The sequence below is a fragment of the Cannabis sativa genome, chromosome 3 (assembly GCF_029168945.1).
Source record: "Cannabis sativa cultivar Pink pepper isolate KNU-18-1 chromosome 3, ASM2916894v1, whole genome shotgun sequence".
In the NCBI taxonomy this organism is placed as follows: domain Eukaryota; kingdom Viridiplantae; phylum Streptophyta; class Magnoliopsida; order Rosales; family Cannabaceae; genus Cannabis; species Cannabis sativa.
This window is the reverse complement of record NC_083603.1, coordinates 24,526,161-24,551,188: the sequence shown is the minus strand read 5'-3', so window position 1 is coordinate 24,551,188 and position 25,028 is coordinate 24,526,161. Positions and strand designations below refer to the sequence as shown.

The 25,028-nt window shown below is 32.8% G+C and overlaps 1 protein-coding gene across 1 annotated transcript; it reads right to left on the bottom strand.

The window, feature by feature from the left end:
* Positions 1–22,228: 22,228 nt before the first annotated feature.
* Positions 22,229–23,968, bottom strand: LOC133035998 (uncharacterized). Its single transcript, XM_061112461.1, has one exon. The coding sequence runs from the start codon at positions 23,966–23,968 to the stop codon at positions 22,229–22,231; it is 1,740 nt and encodes a 579-aa protein (XP_060968444.1).
* Between the last annotated feature and the right edge of the window lie 1,060 nt (positions 23,969–25,028).

Sequence of the window (25,028 nt, the reverse complement as noted above, 5' to 3'; positions counted from 1 at the left end):
TCTTATCTCTTTTTTTTTTTATTATTTACAGCCAATTCTCTTTTATTTAAGACAATCTTTATTTACAGTTGTTTTATTTTCTAAGGTGAAACAATGGTTAAGGCCTGTCCCCGGGCCCTTTGTATATATTTACAATTATTTTTTTGACCTACCCTTAGGGCTAGGATTTTTATATATATGATCTTTTTTGATGCACATATCTTTCCTTATTTTTTTGGACCTGCCCTTTGGGTCAGGATGTCTATACATATACTCTTTTTTTCTTTTTGGACCTACTCTTTGGGTCAGGATGTTTATACATATGCTCTTTTTTTTTTAACCTGCCCTTTGGGTCAGGATGTTTTACTTTTGGCCTGTTTTTTGTCTGTCCGTGTGGTATGCCCTAGTAAAACGGTACTATGGAAGATATGGCAGGTCACATAGATGCGAGCTGGGATTTAGAACCTGTTGACCAAGGTTTTCGGCAACCAATAAAATAATATAAGATTAGAGAACTGTAAGAAATTAAGAGAAGGATTTTTACGTGGTTGGGGCGTTAATGAGCCTTAGTCCACGAGTCTGTGTATTTATGAGTGTATTAAATACAGAGAATGTTCTTGGTGAGTATTTACTCTTCTTGCACTTATGCAACCCAAAATTCTCGACCCCATTTAATGAGCTTTGAGGGGGTATTTATAGTGTTTTAGGTGGGGTGATTCCCAGGATTATAATACATGTATTTCTGTAAATATCCATAAAGTTGGGTATTCCTAATGAATATACCATGGGTAATGCATGGTCAAATCCCTGGTGCTGTAAGGCTTTTATGTGGAATGTCCTTATTGCCTTTTGACTGACGTGACTCTTCGTAGTGTAGCCGTCAATAGACTTAAGTGATCATAGCTTCGTAGGTGCAGATTGGGGGTTGTGTCGTCAGACTTTATTGCGTGTGGCAGTCCCAACACATTTCCTCCCATACAGCATTAAATGCGAGATGACTGCTCAGGGGAAGCCTGACACCTCGCGGAGATGCTTTGATGATATTTAGGCCTCCGGGAGCAAATAATTCAAATGTTAAGATCTTTTGATCCACGTGTCCTTGTTTGTTTGGTCCACGTATATTGGGAAAAATCAGGGGCAACAGAACCAATCGAGCCTTTTGATATATACAAAATTACAGGCTGTAGGAATTTTAGCAAATATTACGGTCCTTCTACCCCTTCATCTAGTGATAGCTCGCCTTCTAGTGATTTTGGTAAATCCCTTAGGTGGAAAATTATACTCCTCCCCTTTTCAATCGACTGTTATAATGATTGTAATGCCTCGTCTTGTTTTCCAGACATGGGTTATGAAGACATCATGGACCGTAAAGGGAAGAAAAGGACATCCAACCCTGGAGTCCCTACTACTGTCGAAGTGGTTCCTCCCAAAAGGCAAAGGAAAACCACCACCCATAAGAAGAAATCACTGATCGAGCCTATCGATCTCGAGGTTTTGGACGACGAGATTCAAGAGAAATTTCCTCCTCCAGTTGTCCCCGACGCCAATGCTCCTTGTCCCGAGGCGACCCCCGCTACCGCTTCTTTGAGCCAAGACATTGAGACCCTGTCGGTCACAGCTGGGGAAGCTGGGTCTAAATTTGCCCAGGCATATGGAGTCGCCTTTTGGCGCAAACTTCAAACTCTTCTTCCCCCTAATTGGGATTTTCTCAATCTTAGGAGTCCAAAAGAGATGCTTTCAAGGAGCTTGGACTGTCACTTCATGGTACGTTGGCTTTGTTATTATAATTATATTATTCTTTTTTACACCTCTTTCATATCCATATGTTTGCGATTCTCTAGGCTTCCTTCGCTTCTTTTGCTTCCAACCGATTACTCTCTGAGCGGCTTGAATACTTGGAGGGCAAGGTCCCACAAGCTACTTTCACAATTTAAGGTTGTGAGTATGCACCGGGATGACTCCCAATAGGAAGATACCCGCCTCAAGAAAGAAGTCGAGAAAGTAAAGGAGGAAGCCCAAAAGGCAATGAAAGAAGCCGAGAAGGCAAAAGAGGAAGCCGAGAAGGCCAAGGAGGAGGCCGAGAAGGCAAAAGAAGAGGCTAAGAAGACCATCAAAGCCCAAGCTGATGAGTTTGAGGAGAAGCTTGCTGAAAAAATTGTTGAGAAAGAAGTCGAGACTGTAGAACGGTGCAATAAGGTTGGTTTACGCACTGTACATCGGGCCTGGCTTTGGAACCCTAATATGGATACCGGCTTCTTGGAGGAGCAGGAAGAGGAAACTTTAGCACTTTGCGAGAAGACCAGGATGGAGGAAGAAGATGTCGAGGTCGAGGAAGAATTAGATCTATCCAAGTCTCCCAGCATGTAGACTTGGTTATTATTTTATCTCCCTTTTCTCTTTTAGGAAATGGCCCTTTGGCCGAGACAATGGTTTGCCCCTAGCAGCACTTTTTTGTAAAGAAAGATTTGCACGGTTGGATGGCCAACTTTGCTTTTTAATGCCTCGCACTTTTAAATTTAAACTTTAATATGCGGATGTTTGCTTGCATTTTATTCACAATATAAACTATCTCATGCATAAAGTTTATTAGGGGTTTCCATTGCTTGTCCCTTCCTTTGACATTAAGTAGTTAATTTCCTACTTTACGTGTGAGCAACTTACCTGCCCGTTCCTCAATCTGTGAGCCATCATTGATTCCACCTCGCGATCATCGGAAATGATCATATTTTAAGCAAATTCAAATATATTTTTAATGAACTTGTCATCTTGTATATATTTTCATTACTTACATGAGTAGTTAAATTTTCTACCCACGTGTCGGGTTTAAGTATTTTTTCAAGACATGTGGATGTCTCGTTTAATAATTTCCCTTAGCGCGAGCCGTTAGTATTCAGCTTTATGCGCTAGTCATAACTTTTGATTTTCCTTTCACGTCAGATAGGTTATAAATCAAAAATTATAGCTGTTTGATCCCTTTCTCGCAAGAAAGGTTTGATCAAGGCCTTATAACGAATCGACCCCTCTTCCATCAAAAAGGTTTGGTCATGGAGTTATAACAGTTCGACCTCTCTTCCATCAAAAAGGTTTAGTCGAGGCCCTTTTAAAAAGTTTTCAAAAAATTTATTTTTTGAAGTGATGGGTTTGCATTTGTACTATATATTTCCAGATTAATTTCGATTAATCATACTAAATATGTTGGGTTTTGTGCCCTAAATAAAACCCTTTACAATCTGATTAGTTATCAATATAAGAAATTTGAAGTGATTTATGTTTGCATGAATTTTACATGCTAATGGTTTAATATGTTTATTACATTTACACACAAAATCAGTTAAGTCCAGATCATATGTTTATTCGCAATTACAGTATCGTCAACACAGTGGAATGTGATTGTGATTATATGAATCAAAAGACTAAGTCCCTGTTTCATCAGTGTTTTGGATTTACACTGATGTGATAATCAGCGATGATGTGTACTTACACTTGGAGTAACGGTTATGTTCTTTCAAGGACATTGGTAAAGTATACTAGTTTTGAATGTATGGAGTATACATTGGACTGGACCGATATTGCAACTTAGTTAAGATATTATAAACTTACCGTCATATCTTTCCAAGAGATTATCAGTAGTTGATCTTAAGATTAAAAGAATCTAAATCCTGATATGCTTAGGCTCAACTCAGGAGTACTATTTTTGTTCTTTGATTTATTAGTTAAGCCTACTTTTGGGTCAGGGTGATACATATATTTTGGGAATATGATAGTATGATTGAGTGGGAGTGCTGAACATAAATAAGGAATCTATAGCTTCTATTGGTGTATAGAAGTCAAGTGATGATTCCCTTCGAGCTTAGCTAAATAGAAGTAAATGGATGAGCTCTTGTTTAAGTGACTAATTCTTAGATCACTAAACATCATTTACAGGTAGCTAAGTGTTTTAAGGGGCAAAATACGTTGAGGGGTGAGAACGGTAAAATTATCCCATCTCGATGTAAATCATCTATATAGAGGATCTTTGATCATAATAAGATTATAACAATGGTTAAATGAGATAGCATATCTATATCGTGGAACATATAATATGCTCGATATAAGTCTGAGAGTGCAATTCTAAGTTCTAAGAGTGGATTCAACGAGGAATTAATAAGTAGGGATTTACCTAGTAAAATCGGTTCACTTATTGGAAGCTCAACATATAGATCCATGGTCCCCATTCTAGTTGAGACTATACTGCTTTAAGACTCAATAATTGATTTGTGATTAATCAATTATTATTCTAAAGTTAGACTATGTCTAATTTGTGAATTTTCACTAAGCAGGGGTGAAATTGTAAAGAAAAGAGATTCTAGGTTTATTTATTAATTAAGAGACTTTATATGTCTAATTAATAATTAAATTAAATGACAATATTATATAATAATCTATTTTAGTTATTAAATAATTAGTTTTGGCATTTAAAGGGTGAGAATTGGAAAATTGGCGTTTTTGAGAAAATAGAAATAAAAATTGTGAAAACTGCAAAAACCAAGTGAGGCCCATTAGACGCCTTGGCCGACCACTTAAGCATGTTTTTTCAATTAATATTTTCATTATTTTAATGCCAAATAATTACTAACCTAAACCTAGTAGTTGCCTATAAATAGAAAGTGATGGCTCAATCAAATTAATGCTTTTGTCAGAAAATCAGAAAATTACTTTTTCAGAAAACTGAGCCTTCCCTCTCTCTCTCTATAGTCGAACCAACCCTCTCTCTTTTCCTCTTCATAATTTCGAAACCCTCAGTGATAGAGTAGTGCCCACACACAGCAAGTGGTAAGTCAATCATAGATTGGAAGACTGTGAAGGATCACACACAAAGAGAAGGACATTCAGGCTCAGATCTTGATAATACTCTGCGACAGAAAGGATACAAGGGTTAGGGATCTGAGTGGAAGGAGATATTATTCTGATGCATCCAATGTAAGGTTTTCTTAACTTTATATGTGTTTATTTATCGTTTTAGAAAGTTCATGTTTAGGGTGTTAAACCACATACTTGTGAGTAGATCTAAGATCCTGGTAAAATAAATTCCAAGAACTGGCCTTAGAGCCATGGTAATTGATTTGCTTGCAAGAAATTTGGACTTTAAAACGATTGTTTGTGTTTTGGATGGTTTCATGTTGTGTTGTGTGTTATATGATGATTGATTAAGCAATTTATTTTTTTACAGAACTCAATTTTGATTTAATTTCAATTAGTTATGATTTTTTGAAGTTTTGAAAAAATATAGGGATGATACACTCACCCACACGCCCGGAACCGAGTGATCCTCGGTCAGGCGTGTCTGAAACCCCTTCTCCGCGCGCGGACATGCTGCAGCACTCCCCCTGCACCGAGTTTTCTCGGCAGTGCACTCCCCTTGCGCGCGCGGGCAGTATGCTCACCATACTGTCCGTACAGCTCGCATTTTTTTTTTTCATTTTTCTTCGATTTTTCATGCTATTTCATGGATTTAACTTCCGATTTTTTGTGTAGTTTTGTATTTAGACATTTACTGTTCCTATTTCAATTCTCAATATCATAATTAAATTAATTAATTTTTTTTTAATTAATTCATGATATTAGTGTAATTTGAATTTGAAAATAGTAAATATCTATCTTTTTTGCTTAATTATCTACTTATTTTTTAAATTTGATTATTCTTATCTTATTTTTAAATTTAAGGTCAGATATTAAATTTTTTAAATTAAATATTTTTTTTAAATAATTTGACCTTATTTAAATTTAAAATAAGATAACTATAATCATGATATTTTAAATAGAAGTAAGATATTTTGCTAACTTTTAAATTTTGTTATTTTATTTATTTAAATTAAATCATAAAATCTGAAAAAGATATTTATTTATCTTTTTTATTTTTATTGAATATTTAATTTATAAAAAACATTAAATTTTTAAAAGTACTTAGCAAATTTTGAAATGATATTTAGGTTAGTTGAAACCTAATTTTTTAAAATTGTAGGTTTAATTTTAAATATTATTTTATTTTTTAATATTTTATTAATTTTGAAAATAAATATATTCTTTTTATTTTTTAATTATTTTTCGAAATTTAATTATTTAAAATTAAATAAATCCTACATCCAACTATCCAATGATCCAATGATCTGATTTTAACCCATGGTTCAATTAGTCAAGTAAATAATTTGTAACAGGTAAATTTTACAATCTTCTTTCATCTGTGTATGACCTAGCAACATAATAGGATCCATCTAAAGGTGTACCTGTGTGGGCCTATATGTTTATTTTATTGTATAGATGCATATAGGTTGTTGCTAAATAAAATGTCACACCATGATAGATTTTATTTAGGTCCATTTAGTTTTTGGACCTATTCAATTAATAACAGTTATTTATTTTAAGGTTAGATTCATCGCTTTTGGGCCTTGTGTGAGAGTTGGGGGCCATTAGAAGTGGATACGACATACTGAACCCAGCTCCCCCTCACATGAACTACCCCCAATTGTGAAGGCCCATTTGCCTGATTTGAATAACTGTGCAAGGTTAATTAAATTAGTTTAACCTAATGAAATTGATTAGCAACATAATTAACTTTTAAAATATATGAAATTTATTTTCATTTTAATATTTTAAAGTTAATTTTTAAGAAAAACACTCTTAGTTTTAGATATTATTTCTAGACAAACTATTTGTATTTTTCTTATATTTAATTAAATAAAGAATTTTAACTAACTAGATTCTTTCTGGAGTTTATTTAATTAAATATTCCTATTTAAGTTATAAATTAGTTATATTAACTGATTTTTCTTATCTAACTTAAATTTGAATATTTTATTTAAATTTAAAATTAAGTTGAGGAATTCTAGGCATTAGTTATTAAAGATTTTTAAGATATTTTTTAAGTTAGTTTTAAACTTAAAATGGAATATTTTTCAAATTAAGTGGTTACAACTTAATTTTTGATATTTAATTAAATTTAAATTTGAAAATATTTAAGTTCTAGATTTCTTCTATAGCAACTTAAATTAGATATTTTTTTAAATTTTGTCGAAAAGATACTTACTGAAATAAGATATTTTCTAGATAGTTATTTCTAGACTACCTATTATTTCTAATACTAAATAGGAAAATATTATACATTGTGAAATTAATTATTTAAATAATTAATTTTGGTACAATTTATTTGAAGTATATTTTTTCCTAGTATTAAACTAGAGATTGATAATCAAGCCTTCTCTACACTTAATTATTTATTTCTTGAATTTAATACATTTAATTAAATTAAAAATTAAATATCTAAGTTGATTCTCATCATGATACTTAAATACTTCTTTTTTCATGACACTTATTAAATAGAAAATTATTTTTCAGTTGAAATTTAATTTTTCAACTTAGATTTTCAATAATTTTCAAAATATATATATTTCTTTATTTTATTAATCAATTTCGAATTGCATTTAATTATGCTAGATGATTTTGAATTTATCTTGAAGAATAGATTAAGTTGTAAATTAATTCTTGGACCAACTTAAATCAATGATTTTTTCATCTATTGATTAATTTAAAATAAATTAAAAGTATATTATTAGAAATTGAATTAATTAGTCAAAGGAAAATCTAGATGGGTGATATTTTTGCTTGAAGTATTTTTTCTAAGTATTTATTATTTAAGTATTTCGAAAATAAGTTTTGATACTTTCTTTTTCAAAATACAATAAATATATTCTCATGAAAATTTAATTTGAGTTGCAAATTAATTTAAATTAATACAACTTAAATAATTTTCTTAATATTTATATATCAAAATTACTACTATGATGGAAATAATTCAATTTATTTCAATCACCATCTAAGTATAATTTTATAAATATTAAATTAAATTCTAATTTAGAATTTTAATTCTAAATTCAATATTTAATGAATATATTTTATTATAAATAATAAAGAAAATACATTTTAAAGAATGAGCTTTATTATTATTAAGATATTTGATCTCCATTGTTGGTTTTACATAGCGTTTGTTTTAGTGAGTAATCCTCCCTAATGGAGGAACGTTCATTAGCAAGTTCGCACCGTTTAATCTCGAAAGATAAGTAGCTTTGTAAGTATTTTATATGGTATGGATCACCCTAATGGTGGCGACTGTATTTGACTTGCAAAATATGAAACAATGGTAGAAGCTCATAAGATAGAATAGCCTTGACTCTCGCCTAAACGGGACAATGCTGGATTCCAATCTTGATCGAATAAAAGGTTGCTAGAATGTTTAACATTTTAGATGAGCTGACAACTCTATTCAATGGATGGTAGCTTTGACTCTCGCCTAAACGGGACACTGATACCAGTTTGTTGAAAACCTTGGAAATTATATAGGATTGTATTTTTTAGTATTTTCTCTTATCATTCCTACATGCTATATGCTTATAATTTCTGAATTGGATATTGTGTTAAACCATTATTGATTTCTATTTATTATTTTTGTAGTATCCTGTATAACCATGATGAATTCCATGTTATCACTCTTGACCGAAAATAAGCTAAATGGATCTAACTTTCCAAAATAGAATGAGTACATTAATATTGCTCTCATAGGAGAAAGTTCCTTGTTTGTCTTAACTGAGCCGTCTCCTGAAGTGTCAGGGGACAATGCATCCAAAGCTGTGAAAGAAAAGTATGAGCGTTGGCAGAAAGCTAACGACAAAGCTCTATACTTCATGCTTTCCAGCATGGTTGACACCCTTAAAACCCAGTTTTCTAAAACCGAAAAGGCTGCTGAAGTTATGACAAAGTTAACTGAACTATTCGGTAGGGCATCTCTTCAGTCTCGCTTTGACGCGACTAAGAAATACATCAATGCACGGATGGAACCCCATCAAAATGTGCGTGATCATGTTCTCCTAATGGCAAGTTATTTCCAAGAAGCCCAGGATCATGGTGCTGAAATGGATCACACTACTCAAGTAAGCCTTATCTTGAATAGTCTGACTCTATCATTTCTGCCCTATACATCAAATTATGTCATGAATAAAAAGGACATAGACTTTCATGAGTTAGTCAATGACCTTCAGAGATATGAAAATTTGATTGGAGGACCCCAGAAGAAAGGGAGTAAGCCTCAAAATTCTGTCAATGGTAATGGGATGGTCAAACCTGAGGCAAATGTTGCCTCTGCTTCAAAACCCAAACCTAAGAAGAAGTGGAGAAACACCAAGAAGCGTGCCAAAGCCATGAAAAACAAAAACGCTGCTGCTTCTGGTGATGCACTCAAAGGAAAGTGTTTCTACTGCAATGAGAAAGGTCATTGGAAACCCCAATGTCCTAAACTTCTTGCAAAGAAACAAGGTATTTCTTTCTATAAACTTTAAGAGTTTTAGTGAATTATTATCCAATTAGATTTTTGATTCTGGACTAACTTTGTTTATTTATTTCTTCTTCTTGTAGACCAAGCTACTTGAACTCAGATGCTATCTTAGTGAGTTGGATCGGAAAGCTGGACAAAAGGGTGAAGATCGTCCAAGATGAAGATGAAGCTCATTTATCTATTTTTGAATTAATTGTTTTAGTTTAAAGACAATTTGGATTTTCAATTTTAGTTAGGGATTTTTATCCCTGTTTTCTCATATTGTTGCAATATTTTTTATTATTAATAATATTTTATTTTATTTTCTATTCAAACAAATTGCAATTTATGAGATTGAGCTTCATTTACTTTATCTTAAAACACAATTACCACATTATATTTATATGTTTGTATGTGTAAGTGTTTTTTATTATTGATACAAATTCTATAATATTTACAACTCTTCATAGAGTTATATTAAATAAACACTAGAAAATATTTCTATGTTTATTAATAATTGTTAATTCTAATACAATTATTAAGAATTTGTTTAATAAAAGGATCTTTTGATCTGATAGGGGTGGAGAAAAGTTAAGAAAACTATGCAGTTAAACGATCTTTTATATCTAATGAACTCTGGATTGTATTCAACTCCACATAATCTCTATAACACTTAGAGAATCATGATCTTTATAACGTTTAGGGGTGGATCATAATCTCTATACACTTAGTGGTGGAATTTATCCACAATACCCTATGTGACACATATTTTCTTTAAGCATGGAAGTAATATAATGAATTAGCTATTATCAATATAAATTCTTGATCTTGATTGTACGTTCCAATTTAGTTTTACTGTTGTATTAAATAATGATACCTATAAAAGTTCTTTGATAATGTATCACACTACCTTAATTGAGTGGGAGAATTTTAAAATTCTTTACCCATCTTCGTTAGGTTGACACTTGTGATAGGAACTTAAGAACACTACTGAAAAGCAAATCTAACCATTCATGTGGATAGATATATCTTATCAGAACTATGAGAATAAGATAAAAGAATTCTAGTTCATTCTATTCGAATGACTTGAACCAAGAATTCTTAATCCTCATAACATTTTATGGTATCTTAATTTTGATTACTTAATCTCTAGCAAGTATTTTTCACTTCAAATACTAGTCTGCTATGTTGATGATTTAACCTAAAAAGAAACTTAAAGTTTCAGACTAATACAATAAGTCACAACTAGATAACTGTAACACCCTAACTAGCATAGGCGTATTACGTGATTTTTAAACATACTGTGCAGCTCGTTGCTAATCAACGAGGTTTATGGAAAACGTGATTAATTAAAATTTTTGGTTTTTAATTAAACTTGTAAAATATTTATACAAAATACTCGGGATCCCGATTACAAAACCATTTACAAAAGTTTACTGTCTATACAAAATACTTGTCGCCTAGCGACTAATTACAAAAATAGCCTCGCTGTCCCGATGATCGTACGCTCCAGGCCTAACTGCCCCGACATGTACAATCTTCACCGGCTCGCTCACGGTCCATCAGCCCTAGCCTTGCCCTTACCTACACATAAACATAGCACTGTGAGTCGTCAGACTCAGTAAGAAAAGCATAATAATAATCATACATAAATCCCAGTCATGATCAGACGCCCATAACCCTGACCATAACCCTAACTGCCGTGTCAAACACGATACTGAGTCCTGAACGTTCATAGGGACGGTACTATTGACAAGTAACAGCCTATACTCGGTCGAACTGGTCATACTCCAGCTGCTAGTCATACTCTTGCCTGTACCGATGTGTTACAGTATTAGCCTATACTCGGTCAAACTGGTCATACTCCAGCTGCTAGTCATACTCTAGCCTGTACCGATGTGATACGTAAAATAGTACGGAACCACCAACCTTAGTATCAGACTATACTCGGCACACTGGTCATACTCCAGCTGCTAGTCATACTCTAGCCTGTGCCGATGTGATACAGTGTGAGCCTATACTCGGTCAACCTTGTCATACTCCAGCTGCTAGTCATACTCTAGCCTGTACCGATGTGACACAGTCGGATGGTTCGAAGCCAACATACATATCTAATGTAATCTAACAGGCTTCCTAACATGCACGCTAAACATGTAATCTACATATGCATACTGTTATACTAATCTTACCTCAATTCCGAATTCAGGTGTGCCGGTCAACCTGACTGGAACTAACTGCGCGGCGGATTACAGGCTCCTAAACCATAAAAATCACAACACTATAAGTGATACGCTAAATCACTTCCCGGGGACTTAAACTAGGAACTAAAAGTTTCCCTATCGACAAAAAGCATGGCAATACCCCAAATAACATAAAAACGAGGAAAACTAGAGTTTCTGAAAATCATCCAACCGGCAGACCGGTTGTCCAACCGGAATTCCGGTTATGGGAATTTTCAAAACCCATCCAGAATTCCGGTTTCTCGCAGGCAGAATTCAAAAATCCATAACTCTTTCAAAACAAATCCAAATCACACAAAACTTTCCAGACCTGTTCTATATATCCCCTAGAACATTTCTAAAGCAACAAAACTGAGCTTCACACACAGAAACTCAATTCACCATCAAAGGTCAAAGATTGAGTTCTAAAACTCAAAACTTGACTAAACAACATAACAAGCATCAAACCTAGATTATAACTACATAATCATGCATAAAAATACTGCAGAAAACAAACTTTAACTCATGCAACAACTACAACCACCAATTTCTAATTTTCTCTTTGAAAACTAAACTTTTGCATAGAAAATTCATAACTTTAAACAGTACCACTAATCATGCATTAGTAGAAGCTCAATTAACCTCAATTTATCATGCTTTAACTTCAGAAACAACATCAAAAATCCAGCTGCAAGAACAACCTAAACTAAGCATGCATTACACCCTTTTTCATCAAAATTCAAGAAAACAAAGAAGACAAGAGTAAGAACAATACCTAAAGCTTGAGTTGCACACAAAATTAGCTTGAAAAACCAAAGAAAATTCCAAGTTCTTGCTGCTTCAAAGGGCCGAACAAGAGAGAAGAAAAGAGAGAGCTTTTTGAGAAAATTTCCATTTTTTTCTAAGTTTGAAAAGAAAATGAAATTTAAATGCTACTTAACCCATTTTACTTCAGCCAAACTAATAATGGGGCAAAATGACCATCCACTAAAGGACAAACTAATAATGGGGCAAAATGACCATTTTGTCCCTTCACACTAAAATCACATAAATAACACTAAAGGGGTATTTTTGGGAAATTCTAAATTCCCGGCCATTCCCGACATTCCCAATGTCTAACAAAACGCCCCAATCTACTAACATACTAAGTTGTGATTTTACTGAGCCAAACACCGAGTTCCATGTTACCGGGCACCGGAAATGCAAACTTATGAAAACTACTAAATGACATAAAATGCATTTCAGAATTCAATAATAACAGTATAAATAATTATTTAAATAGCTATAAATAATTTTCATAATTAAACATGATTAACTGCTAATTTCCAAATTAAACTAAGCGGTCTTTACAATAACTCTCCAAACAATAAAGAGGTTAAAAGTATTATTTGACGAGACATCTGCTATTGAGTGGGAGCTATCTAAGATGTAATGAAATAAGGAACATTAGAAGATATTCAAGAAAGATTTATGAAAGTGATCTATATGTTAGATATTAAGGAACTTTATATCAGTTATCCTAGTATCTACCCCAACTCATTCGAATTATGAGATGGTGGTTACTCTGGGGTGGAGGAGTTATTCTATAATAATTCAAGCTCTACCAGAGAAGAATTATAACTTTGTAAATTCGAAATTACCAGAAAGTTATATTACTGAAGAAAAGTCTACGCTGTATTATCTCAATTCCATATTTTAAAATATGAGAGATATGTCTTCTGTTTATTCAGATGTACCTTAAAAACAGTAAGGATTTCAGTATCCCTTGATGAGTAAAGCATATAGTAAAGGATGTTTCATATTGTATTTATGAACTAGTTTCCAGAAGTTTGGGTGGATTCAAATATACTACACTTGATCTGAAGATCAAAACAACAGAATGATTTATTTGCACAGTTTGTTTTATGTTAGTGCAAGTGGGAGTTTGTTGGGTTTTGTGCCCTAAATAAAACCCTTTACAATCTGATTAGTTATCAATATAAGAAATTTGAAGTGATTTATGTTTGCATGAAATTTACATGCTAATGGTTTAATATGTTTATTACATTTACACACAAAATCAGTTAAGTCCAGATCATATGTTTATTCACAATTACATTATCGTCAACACAGTGGAATGTGATTGTGATTATATGAATCAAAAGACTAAGTCCCTGTTTCATCAGTGTTTTGGATTTACACTGATGTGATAATCAGCGATGATGTGTACTTACATTTGGAGTAACTATTATGTTCTTTCCAGGACATTGGTAAAGTATACTAGTTTCAAATGTATGGAGTATACATTGGACTGGACCGATATTGTAACTTAGTTAAGATATTATAAAGTTACCGTCATATCTTTCCAAGTCAATATCAGTAGTTGATCTTAAGATTAAAAGAATCTAAATCCTGATATGCTTAGGCTCAACTCAGGAGTACTATTCGTGTTCTTTGATTTATTAGTTAAGCCTACTTTTGGGTCATGGTGATACGTATATTTTGGGAACATGATAGTATGATTGAGTGGGAGTGCTGAACATAAATATGGAATCTTTAGCCTCTACTGGTGTATAGAAGTCAAGTGATGATTCCCTTCGAGCTTAGCTAAATAGAAGTAAATGGATGAGAACTTGTTTAAGTGACTAATTCTTATATCACTAAACATCATTTACAGGTAGCTAAGTGTTTTAAGGGGCAAAATACGTTGAGGGGTGAGAACTGTAAAATTATCCCATCTCGATGTAAATCATCTATATAGAGGATCTTTGATCATAATAAGATTATAACAATGGTTAAATGAGATAGCATATCTATATCGTGGAACATATAATATGCTCTATATAAGTCTGAGAGTGCAATTCTAAGTTCTAAGAGTGGATTCAACGAGGAATTAATAAGTAGGGATTTACCTAGTAAATTCGGTTCACTTATTGAAAACTCAGCATATAGATCCATGGTCCCCATTCTAGTTGAGACTATACTGCTTGTAAGACTCAATAATTGATTTGTGATTAATCAATTATAATTCTAAAGTTAGACTATGTCTAATTTGTGAATTTTCACTAAGCAGGGGTGAAATTGTAAAGAAAAGATATTCTAAGTTTATTTATTAATTAAGAGACTTTATATGTCTAATTAATAATTAAATTAAATGACAATATTATTTAATAATCTATTTTAGTTATTAAATAATTAGTTTTGGCATTTAAAAGGTTAGAATTGGAAAATTGGCGTTTTTGAGAAAATAGAAAGAAATATTGTGAAAACTGCAAAAACCAAGTGAGGCCTATTAGACACCTTGGCTGGCCACTTAAGAATGTTTTTCCAATTAATATTTTCATTATTTTAATGCCAAATAATTACTAACCTAAACCTAGTAGTTGCCTATAAATAGAAAGTGATGGCTCAGTCAAATTAATGCTTTTGTTAGAAAATCAGAAAATTACTTTTTCAGAAAACTGAGCCTTCCCTCTCTCTCTATAGCCGAACCAACCCTCTCTCTTTTCCTCTTCATAATTTTGAAACCCTCAGTGATAGAGTAGTGCCCAAACACAGAAAGTGGTACCTCAATCATAGATTGGAAGACTGTGAAGGATCACACACAAAGAGAAGGACATTCGGGCTCAGATCTTGATAATACTCTGCGACAGAAAGGATACAAGGGTTAGAGATCTGAGTGGAAGGAGACATTTTTCCGCTGCAACCAATGTAAGGTCTTCTTAACTTTATATGTGTTTATTTATCGTTTTAGAAAGTTCATATTTAGGGTGTTAAACAACATACTTGTGAGTAGATCTAAGATTCTGGTAAAATAAATTCCAACAATATACCCCTCAAGTAATTTCAAAGGGTTTATGCTTTATAATTACTTGTTTTAAAGAAATGATTATTTTATTCACAACTAAAGTTCAAAATATTTCATCAACAATGTGATTTACAATCATTAATCTCATGAGAACATCCCCAATTCAATCGTTTATTTTATCAATCTTCCAAGAGCACCTGGTTTTGATGTTCAGGGTCAATCCCTCACGTACTCCCTCAATTGTTTCTATATCTAGGGTCAATCCATGACATTTCCCGGGGTTCCAGGTGAAGTAGTCCTGGTTCTTGTTGTTTGTCTTCGACTGCTACTGGTTATCGTCCAGCTTTCCACGTGGCAGCTTGATATGGCAACCACAGTGGGCTGATATTTGCTCACATCGCAATTCTTTTACAAAATTTCTTTACCAGAGTAACTGCCCCTTGTATTCTTGTGACCTGCTCCCTCTCGAGATAACCAAGGTGTCCCTTCCTCTTACGGAGGAGGTTTATAATCTTGGGTTGCTTGAGTTATTGGGCAGATCGAGCTGATTTTTAGGCATCTTTGTACACCATTTCCTTGAAGAGACAACTTTGTTTACCATTTCCTTGAAGAGACAACGTTCCCTTGGTCGAACGGAAGCCTCCTTGGTCCAACAGTCACTTCTTGGCCTGCCAGCTTGTGCACATATCTTGGCTGGCCTATAGGCTCACCCTGGCTGGCCTGTAGGCTTCTCTTGGCCGGCCAGGGATGTTGGTACAGCTCCTTGAAGGCTGGCTTCACTCCATTTGGTTGCTCATTGATGATTTTGCTATATCTTGCATGGAGGCCCTATTCTACTACCGGTAGGGTTGCACTCCACCTGTAGTCTGTCTTTGGCTTACGTGGACATGCCATGTCAGGTGGACAAATTTTAGGATAACAATATTAATTAAATTATTTTAAGCATATGTTATAGTATTTTAATCAATGTATTACAACTTGGATAATGATTAAAATGAATAGTTCAAAAATGGTTTTAATAAAGAAAAACACATTTTAAAATAGTGAGTACAAGAGGGTTGTCATCTATTATGAAACCCATGGACTCAATTATTAGTCCAACACTGAGGGTATTGGAAAGGCCTCAAGATAGCTTTGTTTTCATCCTTGTAAGGAAAGTGTTGAACTATACATTATCAAGGTTATCAGTTACCATGAAAAGAGTTTATCATATCACAATGATGATCACTATTAGATTAGCTTCCATCATGAGTATACATGAACTCCTATTTGTGTTCATTGAGTTCTTTGAATCACTCCTATTTTTGGACCTTAATAACATGAATGGCTGGGACCATATTATACAATATTAGATTCTAAGCTTTCTTAACAGATTGAATATTAGTTCCCTTATATTGTTAATTCTGGGAGTGCTAATAGTTGGATCCAAATCTATAATAAGTGATACATTAACTGTTCACAATGAATTAATGGTACATAAGGAATCATAAGATAATTAGAAGGGTAAAATGGTATTTTGACTCTAATTATGAACTAATAATTGGAGGAAAAACTACTTACATTGATTATATCAACGGACTACAAGTAAGAATTCTATAAATATAAATCTATATTGTCAAAGAGTTCAATTCAATATTTAGGATGGAGTAATAATAGAATTAATAAACCAGATTATTTTATTGATGAGATTGATAGTAATCTTAGTTTTATTGGAGCATTGAAATATAGATCTATGGTCCCCGAGTCACCTCTATACAACACTGTCAAGGGATGGTTTTATTTGATGAATGGATTTCGAGTGAGAATTAATTTCTACGGGAAATAAATTCTTAAGGGCAATATAGTAATTTACAAAATTATTGTTTTAATTAATTATGGAAGTTATAAATTGTATAATTAATAGTATTTAATTATTTAGTTTTATTGGATAAAACTATATTAATTATTTAAATATATTATCATTACTAAATAATACTAGAAAGATAAATATATTATTTTAGAGAAAATAATATTTATTTTAATCCTTGTGAAATAAAAGATTAACGAAAAATTATTCTATTATTATTCATTGGTAGAATAAATAATAAATCTTATTTGTGGCAAAATTGAGAAATTAATTTTGGACCTGAAAATATGGCCTACACGTGAAGGTCTATTCTACACGTGTAGGGTGACATATAAAAGCACATGATTAATTTGGTTTAATTATTTTATTAGGTTAAAATTATTTAAATTAATTATCTTTTAATTATTAATTAAATACATTATTAGATTATTATTTAATTAAAAGGATAATTATTAAAATAAAAGATCTACTGATATTTCGATATCCAATTATTAGATATTTATATTCCAATTTGAATTTGAATTATAAACTCAAATCAAATTAGATATTTATATTTTATTTAAAATAAAGGATTAAAGACTTTATTTATAACACTATATATAGTGATGTATCGTATCATTAATAATAACAATTTTGACAAGCTAATAAACTGAGAAATAACACTACAACAGTTTTGTCTATTACCGGCGGAGGAATCCGCCGGTATTAAATGGCCAAACCGCCGATAATAATTAATAGCGGCAGATTCCGCCAGTAATTATTCGCCGGTAATAATTGGTCGCTATAAGTGGTTATTAGCGACAAAAATGGTATTCCGCCAGTAATAATATTAATACCGGTGGATTAATAGCGGTGGGGTTCGCCGGTATTAATGTCTGCACTTTTACACGAAGATGGATTAATACCGGCGGACCCAATCATTGTTCCACCGGCAATAATATTTTTAAATATTAAAAAAAACCATCATTCTGATTATTTAATATAATTAAATTAATTATAATAATTATTTTATATATAATAATTATTTCATAAATAAATATATTATTAATTAGAAATAAAACATCAAAATTAAGAAATTAAGCATTAAACATTAAAATTAAGAAATTAAGCATTAAAATTAATTTGTCCATTACAATAAAAAAATATATTATCTTAAATAAAATTAGAGAATTGTCTTTAAATAAACTTTAAAACATAAAACTTGACATAATTAAAAAAAAAAAACTAACTATCATTGTTCAAATCAGTATACTCTAAAAATTCATCTGCATTCGAGCTAAGTCTTGAACCATCAAGATTCTCACGGGATTGAGCAGGCGGGGTAGGGTAATAAGGTTATCCAGTCTGCGGCGTAGGTAAGATCTCCACATATTGTCGAGGGTGCGGGCGAACCAAAATTAGTTGTTGCTGACTCTGAGCACTGAAAACTGACCATACATAGGATGTTGTGGAGATCCTCTCATTTGACCATACACAGGTTGTTGCTGCAACAATGACCCAAATTGACCGTACACACGGTATTGTTGTTGGGATGAGCCTCCAATATTGTCAACCATAGGTTGTGTCTGAGATCCTCCAGCGGCATCCGAAAAAAATATAGGAGGAGACTGTGAGGGAAGCCCGAACATGTAATGCAACTGAGGCGATTGTGAAGAGCCAGCAAACATGTTGGGAGAATTTTGTTGTTGTTGTTGAAAAAAATGAGGCAGCTGAGGCGATCGTGGTTGTTGTTGTTGTTGTTGTTGTTGTTGTTGTGGCACTGACGTTGGAGGGGGGGCTGAACTGGACGCGCTACCTTGCGGTTGTGATGGTAAAAATTTTTGTAAAAAATTATCAAACCGCGGGTCATGCAGAGACGCGTCACTGGAGGTGCCAGACTGATCAATCTTATCACGCATTTTTAACATAAACTCGACGAAGACTCCCATATCTTCCGGAGTAATGGATGAAGTCGGTACTTGTGATTGAGCTCGACTTTGAGTACTAGAACTTGTTTCCGAACTGCCTTTCAATTTATAACCCAGTCCTCTTAGATAGTCCGACCGGCTCCCAAGAACTTTATTCATAGCTTTCAATTGCTTGTATTTGCTAACAGACCCATCGCTGGAATCATCTTCTGTATCCATCATGCTAGCAACCTCTTCAAGCATTTTCTCCTGATCAAATAAAATATTAGAAATACAATAACAACATCATGCATTAGTTGTAAGAAAATTATTAAAAAAACAGATTGAAACTTACATGTAGTTCTTTGCATGTCTCGCTAATCCAAGTGTCTTCTGTTCCTTTTCTGAGGTGGCCTCTCTTCCAAGTATGAATTACGTAGTCTTTAGGGACGTCCTGTTTAAAAATAGAGTTAGTTTGTATTTAGTAAAAGAAATTGCTAATAGAAAGTTGATAATTTTACTTACATGTTCATTACGAGACGCTGCCATTGACCTCGAGCCTTGCGTTGACAAATACTGCATTTCCCCTCTATTTTTCTTGTTTTAATTTGAACGCGCAATGAATTTCGGGCTCAAAAATAAGTCAATGATTTGCTTCCAACTCTCTGTAGTACAGTGATCAGGTACTGGTTCAATAACACTTGCCAAATCATTTGGATCCCCAGAATAATGTTCCTAAAACCACGTGTGCCTGATATTCTTTCTCTCAGAATATCTTCTCTTCATCTCATGATAAAGAGTACTCATCACTTTTTCAGGCTCAGGATGGCCATCAATATCGTACAAATACTACAAACAAATAGTATTTGTTAAAAAATTCTGTATTAGTTGAAATTAATTATTTGACACATTAAACTTGTTAATGTGTTTTACCTTCATTTTTTGTACAATTTAGTCTTTAAAGTGTTGAGGGATTTCACTAAAATTCAAGTAGTGTCCTGGCAACGTAATTGTGACCTCAACACCCATTTGACGTACAAAAGCTGAATTTTCCTCACCAACCACTTTGCCTGTCACGACATCAAGTTTTAGTGGTAATTGTTTTCCGCATCCCGCCTTCTTTGCTCAACATCCAAGTTGGTAGCAAGGCCACGTCCCTTTCTTCTTGGCGATGGAGCCGTCTGACAAGTCGGCGGTACCCTACAAGGGTCCGGTGGATCGGTACCACCCCCGTCTCCACCATGATAAGCAGATACGTCAGCTGGCATTACTTTTTTTTGAAAAAAAAATATTTCATTTAGAAGTAATAGTAACAATAATTTAAAATTAAAAGTGAACTTGAAATAAGAAATATTAACTTGAAATTAATAATTGTATGTATTACAAAATAAAGTGATTGAAAATTAATCATCCATATCACTATCATTATTAACTAAATGATCATGCACATCATCTTCACAAAAGTCAACTAAAATTTCTTCGTCAGATTCTTCAATAGCATCTTCGTCGTCCATGTTGTAGTCATCTTCGTTGACAGGCAAACTTGGTTCAGTGCCAATGTCCATCGGAGGTTGATTAGGTAGCAAAATTAACTCCCCAAGATCAACTGTTAACACAAAATTGGATGAGTTTGTGTTGTGTACCAACTCAATTTCGACATTAGCATCATCATCCACGATGTCCCAAATTTGTCGGTAATTTACATTCTCAACTATTTTCCAATTTTTCCCTCTCAACAAATCACCGAGATAAAACACTTGCTTTGCTTGACTAGCAAGTTTGTACGGGTCATCTTTATACCATACACCACTGACATTAATACTAGTGATAAGGTTCTCGACGATTGTTTTTTTCGGTCTTGGATTTGTATTGTACCACTTGCACTTAAATAATGTGACAGAGTAAACACCAGTGAAGGTTAACTTTAGCACTTGAGTGAGTGTTCCGTAATAATTAAAACATTCTGTTCCTGCCACAAACACTTCACTATTTTGTGTGCTCCTCTTCTCATCTCTTTTGGTAGCCATAAATCGAACTCCATTCACAATACAACCTTCATAGTAAGTACCTAAGTGATTAGACCCGGATGCTAAAGCTAGCAACTCTTGGCCATTCTCTAATGATCTAGACTTGTGCAAGTCATATATCTATAAAAATAAGTACCTCATTAGAAAATGAGAAACACCACTTAAGATAATAAACGTTTACTACACATATATATTCACCTTCTTGTGAAACCACATACGAAAATGTTTTTCGTGTAGAACATTATGATCTCCATTCGGGTAATTTTGTCGGATCACTTCCAAGTGTTCACTGTAAAATAAAATAGATTTGAATTGATTGATTGAAAGTTAAGGTGAAAAAAAAAATTAATAAAGAAAAAAACTCACTCTAAGTAAGCTTGAATTTCAGGTGAATTGTTAAATATATACCACTCTACTTGTTCACGAGATGCGCGATCAAGTGGTCGGAGATTACCTTTTGTAATGGATCGACACTGAGATTGAAACACAGAAAGCTTTCGTGGGACAACCTCATCTTCATTACGATCAAGACGGTTAAACCTTGTTTCAACCCCCTTGAAATACATTGAACAAAATGTCAAAGCCTCATCAATAACGTAACTTTCTGCTATCGACCCTTCAGGACGTGCTTTATTTCCTACGTAGTTCTTCAATTTTTTTCATGTATCTTTCAAATGGATACATCCACCTCATAAAAATAGGTCCACCCAAAATTGCTTCTTCAGGCAAATGAAGGACCAAATGAATCATTATGTCAAAAAATGCAGGAGGAAATATGGACTCCATTTTACACAAGATTAAAATAAGATCTTGTTGAGCAATCTCCATGTCTTTAACATTTATAGTCCTTGAACAAATTTGCCTGAAAAAGTTTCACAGTTCAGAGATGGTGGTCAATATAGCGTTCGGGAGAAACTTGCGAACACCAACAGACAGTAATCGTTGCGTTATTACATGACAGTCGTGTGACTTCAATCCGATGACATTCATTAAATTTTCATTTACTTTTGTTTTTCAAATTCGAACAAAAGCCATCGGGAAATTTCACATCCTTAATAAATTTACAAAATTGGATCCAGTCATCAGGTTTAAGCCCGTAAGGTGCATGAGGTTTCAACAGCTTCCCCCTCTCATCTTCATAAATCTACAACGATTCTCTGATGCCTAGCTTCTTTAAATCGTGTCTTGCATTGGTAGTGTCCTTGGATTTCTCATTGTCCAATATTGTGCCCAATAAACTATCACAAACATTCTTCTCAACATGCATGACATCAATATTGTGTTTAAGAATATTTGAACACCAATAGTCAAGCTCGTAGAAGATGCCTTTTTTCCGCCAATTATGATTTTCTGCAACTCGCCTACGCTTCACACCACCAAAGAGCTCATGATTTCCAGGGAGGTGGGGTGGGAGTTTCTTTACTTGTTCTAATACTTCTTCACCAGTAAAACGTCTTGGAGGAGGTCTTCTCTCAATTTGTCTGTCAAATTGAGTATCCCTTCTCATTCGATGGTTATTTGGCAAAAATCTTTTATGACCCACGTAAGATGTCTTACCAATTACTCGAATAGAAGATGTATCTTCATTGCAAGTAGGACAAACTTTATATCCTTGACCACTCCAACCAGACAAATAACTACGAGCGGGAAAATCATTCACTGTCCACAAAAGAGTTGCACGCAACTTGAAGACAGTGTTGGTTTGACAATCTCTCGTATCTACTCCGTTAACCCACAACTCCTTTAACTCATCCACCAAGGGTCTTAAAAATACGTCTATGTCCATTCTGGGTGATTTATCTCCAGGAATAAGAACGGTCAACATAAAATTATTATCTTTCATACATAACCAAGGTGGAAGATTATAGTTCGCCAAAACTACAGGCCACATACTGTAAGCTTGGCTCATGTTGCCAAATGGATTAAAGCCATCGGCAGCTAAACCGAGACGAACATTTCGAGGTTCGCTAGCAAAATCAGAGTGTTTGGCATCAAATTCCTTCCACGCTGCACCATCCACAGGGTGTCGCATCACACCCTCATCTTTTGATTTACCACTGTGGTGCCATACCATGTATTTTGCCGTACGCCTTGAAGTATACAGTCTCTTCAGTTGCGGAATTAACAGAAAGTAACGCATCACCTTATGAGGCACCTTTTTTGCTCCTAAATTTTCTGAAGTTATCCATCTACTAGTGCCACAGACTGGACATGAATCTTCATTTGCATGTTCATTGTAAAATAAACAGCAATTGTGCTTGCACACATGAATTGACTCATACCCCAACCCTAATTTTTTCAATTTTTTCTTGGCATCATAATAGTATGATGGAATTTTATTTTCCTTTGGAAAAGAAAATTTTAATAACTTCAGTAATTCATCAAATATGTTGTTAGGAATCTTTCCCCTAACTTTCAAATGCAATAACTTTGCCAAAAAGTTAAGAGAAGATATCCAATCACAACCAGGATACAACTCCGCCTCAATTTCTTCAAATAATTCGTCGCGGCATTGATTTGCATCTGGATTATCATCCATTTCGAATGACGGCTGAAGGAAGTCATCCACTATCGGAATCATCTCGTCAATTTCAGTATCATCATCAGCGGCATCATGGTCATTCATTGCATTAGTTGCACTAGATTCTGCTTCCCCGTGGTAAGTCCACTTCTCGTAACCAGTAAAAAAACCCCAATCGAATATATGTGCTTTCACAACAGGTAAAGTTTGAAGCCTATTGTTCACACATCTTACACATGGGCACCTAATTCTACCATCACAATCTTTACATTTCGAGGCCATCTCTAAAAATGCATTTAGAGCATCCCAATATTGTGGACATCTACGATTTCGCAAAGTGGTCCAAGACTTGTCGATTGTCATCTAAAATTTTATAAAGACATAAGATTTAATAGTATAAAGAAAAATTGAATGATAAAATTTTATGCTATTTTAAGATATTTTATGCTATTTTATTAAAAAAATTCATTATTATTTTAATACGTACACAATTATTTATATATTATTAAAAAAACATTCCTTATGAAATATATTTTCTATTTTTAATTTTTAAAAAAATATTATTTAAAAAATATTTTCCTATATTGAATATTTTTCTTAAAAAAAATTATAATTAAAATCTTAAAAGGAATTTTAATTTTTACATCTAAATATTTTTTTTTTGCTTTTATATTTTTTTTCAAGTATATATTATAATAAAATTTTCATTTATTAATTTTTTTATATTAAAAAAATTATTATTTTATTAATTTTTTTTTACATATTTTAATGTTAAAATTTCATTATTTAATTAATTTTTTAAAGAAATATTATTTAAAAATATTTTCCTATGTTGAATCTTTTTCTTAAAATAAATTATAATTAAAATCGTAAAAAAAAATTTGATTCTTTACATCAAAATATTTTTTTTTTTGCTTTTATATTTATTTTTCAAGTATATATTTTATTAAAATTTTCATTTATTAATTTTTTTAAAATTAAAAAAATTATTATTTTATTAATATTTATTCTTTACATATTTTAATGTTAAAATTTCATTATTTAATTAATTTTTAATATTTAATTAGTAAGTATATATTTCATAAAATTTTTGTTGTTAAATTTTTATTATTAAAAAATTATAATTTAGATTTTAAAATCTTATTTAATAATTTACATGAAAAAGTTTATTTTTTATGTTGTATATACATAAAAATTAATTATATTTAGTTACATTTATATACTTAATGTTAAAAAATATTATACTTCTAAGTATTTTTTCCAATAATAAAGATTTATTCTAATTTTTCAACTATATTTTTTAAAAATAATCAATTACATATCCATTTTATAATTTTCTACATATATATAAGTTATATAAGTTGTTTATATATATATTATATATAGAGTATATATACATTATATACAGTATATACACTGTATA